This window comes from Cottoperca gobio, chromosome 10 (assembly GCF_900634415.1).
Source record: "Cottoperca gobio chromosome 10, fCotGob3.1, whole genome shotgun sequence".
NCBI lineage: Eukaryota > Metazoa > Chordata > Actinopteri > Perciformes > Bovichtidae > Cottoperca > Cottoperca gobio.
The window spans coordinates 6,775,804-6,781,803 of NC_041364.1; the positions used below are offsets into that span (position 1 = coordinate 6,775,804).

A 6,000-nucleotide genomic window follows, 5' to 3' on the forward strand; every position below is an offset into this window, starting at 1 on the left:
CAATATATCAAAAGAGGACCATATAGAAAACCTCAAGCAACACGTTCAGGCATCACAGCAGTGGTGGGCCGTCAGGGCCAGCAAGGCCTTCTCTGCTGGCCATCATCAGAATATAAATTTTATCTTGATATATATTTTCCACAAATATGTATTAAATTATTCCCCATAGTCTATTCTCTTCATTTAATAGCTTTCCTCTTGGTTGCGCTGCTTCCAGCCTCAGATCGAGATTTGGAGGGCTGGCCTTTATGTTAGAGCTTTTATCCAATCATATTTCAGCCATGATGTGTTGCCAGGGTCCAAGAAATCTGCCCTGAGGCCTTCAGAATCAACAGTGCGGGCGCCTGTCGCTTAAACTGTGGCGTTAACCAATCAGATTTCGAGTTGGGAACACCGGGGCCAGCTAGCAGGTGTACGATAACGTCAGCACGTCCACGTCTTTTGATTGGATACGCACTATTGAGAGGCAGAGCTATGCAGAGCTAGCAAACTTGAAGGAACTAATTTGTGTAGATTTCTACAAGCTGTTTTTTTTCAACCCACAATGGCTGAAGGTGGAGAAGAGATCGGATTTGGTTCGCAGATATAATTACAACGCCATTTTCAAGACAAACTTTTCAAGAAAAGCTAGACATCGCCAACCCCAACCCCGACGCTAGCGAGCCTATCACAGCCGGGAAAAGGGTTTGTCCGCCACTTTCAAATCACTAACTACGAGCGGTACCCCCGGCTCACAGCCTCCGAGAGGCACTGCACATTGTACTGCTGGGAATGCCTGCTATTTACAACTAAATGTTTCGTACATATTAATATAACTCTGTTGTTAAGGTGATGCAACGCCCGGTTATACTGTGTTTCTGTCTAAATGTATAGTTTCTAGAGCCATGGCGTCATAATGATGGTATTAAGAGGTGGAATAATTCAGGTAGGACTGTGTAGGACATCACTGAAGGCCTAGGTGTGAAATGCACGGCCCGCAACTGCATCACAGTATGCTGTCGATTACAGATTTATAGAAGGTGAGCTGCACAATTTATAAACAGTAGAAATAGCAGCAGTAAATAAATTATATTACGTAAATAATGGAGACAATAACATGGATTAAAGGTCAGCATGTCATAACATGGTGCTACATAAGTCCTACATGGAGGGCTTGTAATTGATAGTGTCATCTGTTCTCCTGCCATGTTACCTAATGCTAATTCTCTTCTTTCCATTTCTATTATGACCTCTGCTCTTGAGTATGAATAATTAATGGTTCTTATTATTGACGTCAGCGAGCATATATCTATCATTGAACCTGTACACACAATGGGTATCTTTGCTTGGTGTGTGCGGCGAGGTGGCCAGTCTTTCCTCGAGCCCCCAGCCTAGAAGAGATACAGAGAGAGTCTCAGAGTTGTTTGGCCAGTGCAAACGGTCTATGAGTTAATGAGGTCGATGTGGAGAGGCAGGTGCAGTTTGGATACTTGAAGAGAATACTGAGTATTTTCTGTTTTCTTTTTTACTCTTTACTTTACTCTCTCTCTCTCTCTCTCTCTCTCTCTCTCTCTCTCTCTCTCTCTCTCTCTCTCTCTCTCTCTCTCTCTTGCGCCTCTGCTGACCAAATCCAAACTAGCTCTAGGCCCAGCAAATCATGAAAGATTTACTATTCAGAACTGGAGGCATCCAATGTGATTACATGAGTGGAAGTCCATGAACATACAAAATGTTTTTAATTGCTATGTCTAATGTTTTCAGGGAATGCTCTTATGACGTTTGGAAGTGAATCTGAACAGCAGCCAACTGTCAGCCAGTCCCATTCACCCAGCTCCGGCCACAGCAGCAGAGAAAACAGGAGCACCGCGTCTCCACCAGAAACCATTGAAACTATGAGGAACATTCTGGATACAATAATACCAACACAGGTGTGCAATGTAACTGTCATTTTAAATTTGGAAATTGCATATTTGCAATCATGACCTTAAAATGTCAAATTTAATCATGAATTTGGAGAATTGTGACGCCCCTACTACGCACCCACACACCCTCTTTCAAACAGACTGGGAAGGAAAAATAAAGAGCCAAGTGACAATGAATGGTTCCTAGGTTCACTTTTATTCATAAAAACATAATCATGTACATAAATATTCATTTAAACAGTGAGTTCAGCCATGGCACTTTAAAGATCAACTATGTACATAAGCATGCAAGCTGTAAAAACAGAAACAAGGATTTTTCAAGGTCCAATGTGTAGTTAGCTGCGTTTCTTGGCCAAGACATGGCAAGAATTGATGAGGTTTTTATAAAATCCTGACCTGCAGAGCTAAACGCGTATTATCAGCAGTCTGCTTTTACACAATGAGTAATGATGTTCACCTAAAACTCAAAGGGCTGTTTGTAACACACTAATATTAGCAATAATCACGATTGGACTATCCAAAGAAAAGAGTGGCCATATTAACTGATCTCTGTGTCTCCTCCCAGGCCCTGGGAAATGAGCTACTAGTGGGCCAGTCCACCCTGCCATCCAACAGCCTCCCAAACTCTGCTTCACCTCCCAGCTTAATGCTTCAAGCTGCCTTCAGCCTTCTGTTGTTCCTCCTTCATCTGCTCAACAATGGACACTAAAGACTGCAGGGGGCGCGATGAGGACCCTCCTAGTACCAAGCAGATGGGAGGACCAGTGCAGTTCAGAGGAAAATGGACCGTGTGGCGTTACTCCTCCCTCTAAACATGTACAGCAATTCTGTTTTTCTATTTTTGTGTCTAAGTGGTCCAGTTCCACCTGCCAGTGTGCTCTCAGACTGTGGGAGACCTCTGCAGACCGAAGCCAGTCTGTACATTTCTACATTGTCGTTGCAATCAAATCAAGCCGAAATGAAGTCTGAGTGTCGCTATTGTGGACTAACGCAGCTCTCAGCTATCAAACTGTCTCCATTTTCAAGTTATTATGAAAATATACTGCAGATATGTATGATACAAAGATAAGAAGTATGTCAGTACATGTGAAGATTTGTGTTATCAACAAAAGCTCTTTGAAATATTGTAAAGGGAAATGGTCGGGGGAGACCAGTGAGCTTTGTGACTGCTCTGTTCTTAGCACACAAAGTGATTGGAAAGCTGCTGGAGTATCTTTAATACAACTCTCCCTCAATGGACTGAAAGAGAACTATTATTTCTGATCAATACTGGAATTTGGACCGCCATTTTGCTCAGATATCCATAACCGATGCCATGATTCTTATATGACCTGCAGCACTATCTAGAAAGCGTGGCAAACCAGAGTACGCAAGACAAAGAATGACATCATAATTGTCCTCTCAATCAAGACTGTTGCCCTTTGTCAAACTATCTCACACCACTTTATCTGTTATTGCTAAAGCTGTACTTGAAGCAGTATCTCTTTACATGTAGCTGCTGTACTGTGTGTTTGTGAGCGTAATACCCTTTTATTTCTCATTGTGTCAGTGAACATTGCTTTACGGGGCTCTGGGTGTTTGTATCAGAGAATTAAGTGAATGGTTTGACTTAGCGAGCGTCGCCAACTCCACTACGGAGCCTGTTTGAGATTAGACAGTTATGAATGATTCAGTATTTTCTGTTCTGGGTACTTGCCAGATAATTCTGAACAGGACCAGAGGTGCTGCAAATAAAAAGTTCTCAGATAATTATGTTTACACATTAGCATCATTAATTCTTTTTTAAATGACAAATGCTTGGTGGTGTTGAAGTAAGTCGTCTGGAGAGAGAGAAGAAACACAACTGGAATACATTGTTTACCTAAACTAACACTCACATGACTTCCACAGCTCTATAGAGTGCATTATTTGAAATGAGAATATATAACAGGATTTACAGCATAATCCAGCCATTAGTGACCCAAGATCTTCTTTCAAACAATCTGTCTCGCTAAAAGCTTATCAGCCGCTTCACTTCAGATCTACTAAACTTATGCAATGCTTTTCTGGACCTCAAATAAAGTTGTTTAAGGACAATATAAACACATTTTAACCTATAAAAAGGCATTGAAGCATACTAATTTACCAGAACTATTTGTTGGTTAATTTATCCCTCATCTGACAAATTAAGAAATACTGAATTCAATGGCCAGAAGAAGCACAAGGAGTGAGCCAGAAAGAGCTGTCTTTGTTTACTTGTTTCTGTTTATACTCAGAAGGAAATGTGATGACTTTAGATTCTGCTGACAATCACCCTGAACCCTCCACTGTTTCATTGCTTCCATTTTGCCTTTAGTTTGCTGGAAACAGACAATTAACAGTCTCCATAATTAAACCCTGGTTGGATGATGTAATTATCTTCTGGTTGTTAATTATGAGGTAGAAACAAACTGCACTGTCAAGGAGCATGACTGTGTGTTAAGTGGGAAGAGGAAAACAATACTGCAATGAACCAATGAAAAATTGCAGCAATGGCAATTGAAATACAAAATCAATTATATATCATAGGCTTATAGGTCAATGGAATGGAGCTTCATCCTGTTACAGTTTGGATTTAATGTAGGCTTACTTTCAACAGCATTTCAGTAGTTTTCATACACATTATGAGATATTTAAGTAAATATTTGGAAATATTGCCATTTAAATTACTGATCAAATATTTTGAGCCATAACTACTCTTTATTTTGGAAGTGAAAAAGAAAGCCTAAAATGTTCTCATGTTGTTATCAAATGTAAGACTGGAGACCATGTTGCAATGGGATCACGCCAGCCGTGACGCCAAATTGGGCTGGAGGCGTAAAGTGGGTTGGCCACTTTCGTCTCATTCGCCAGGAGACCACCCTGCCAGGAGGAGAGCAGTCCGGGGGCGGTGGCTCAGGAAACGGACCCCCAGTCAGAAGCCGAATTCAGCCACCAACAAACCACACGGCAGAATTTCAGCCTGTTAACATTCAACATATTGTAAAGAATTTGACAACAAATAGGCCACACCAAAAGGACGTTGGTTGACGTCACTGCTAAATTGGAGTAGATGTCAATCCAGAGAAGATTTATTGTTCCCGACTATTAAAAGTCTGTTTCCTCTCTTCTTCAGAAGGAGAAGACAGGATCCAACATGACTAAGAGTGAACATAAGAGTGAATGCTAGAAGCTCCTCGAGGCTCCATCATACACAGAATCACAGCCGTGCATTGAGCTAAATGCTAACGTCAGCATGCTAACATTGTCACAATGACAGTATTAAAATGCTGATGTTCAGCAGGTATGATGTTGGACCATGTTCACTATCTTAGTTTAACATTTCCTAAATGAACACTAAACACAAAGTACAGCTGAAGCTGATGGGAATATCAATGTCTGCTAAGGAGTCTCCAGTTATTATAATTCATCCTTAGGGGAACATGAATGTCATTTCCAAACCTCCGCAGTCCATAGTTGTTGAGTTATTTCCGTCTGGATCAAAGTGGTGGGCAGACCAATATTACCATCCCGAGAGCCACACTGCTAACAAGGCTATTACAACAAATAAAAAAAAAGCAAACACTGCTCCAAAGGTTGGACATATTACACAACAATTATGACAGCTTCTATCAAACTGTATTTGCGTGACGTACTGTATGCCTGTTGGATATTTTCAGCCTTTAACCAATGTTCCTCTTTGTACAGTAATTTGTCTGTTTTTGGCTTATGTTGTCAGTTTTCAGTTATTAAACTGATATACTTGCATATTGAGTTCACACAACTCCCTATTTTGTCTCATGATTTGAAAACGTACACCAATATGCTGATTGCCACAATTTTTTTGTAACAGAAAGAATGTCAACTACTGATTGTTTCGTTATTGATTAATCAAATAATCATTCATTCTTGGAAAAATAGGATAGTGACAGGATGGTATAAAGAGGCTTAATACAAGTTCTGTGATCCCAAAGTGACGTCCTAAAATGTGTTGCTTTGTCCGCACAACAGCCCAAAAAAATATTCAATTTAAAATGATATAAAACACAGAAAAGCAGGAAAGTCTCACAATTACTGGAACCAGTTAATCAAAGTATTGCTT

General features: G+C 40.5%; 1 protein-coding gene across 1 annotated transcript in view; it reads left to right on the forward strand.

Annotated features, from left to right (window-relative positions):
• The window catches only part of gfra4b (GDNF family receptor alpha 4b), a 43,333-nt gene extending 37,871 nt beyond the window's left edge, over positions 1-5,462 (forward strand). The window contains exons 7-8 of the mRNA XM_029442418.1: positions 1,741-1,907; positions 2,467-5,462. Coding sequence (XP_029298278.1) covers positions 1,741-1,907; positions 2,467-2,610 — 311 coding nt within the window. The 3' untranslated portion in view covers positions 2,611-5,462. The remainder of the gene's footprint in view (positions 1-1,740; positions 1,908-2,466) is intronic.
• The last annotated feature ends 538 nt before the right edge of the window (positions 5,463-6,000 follow it).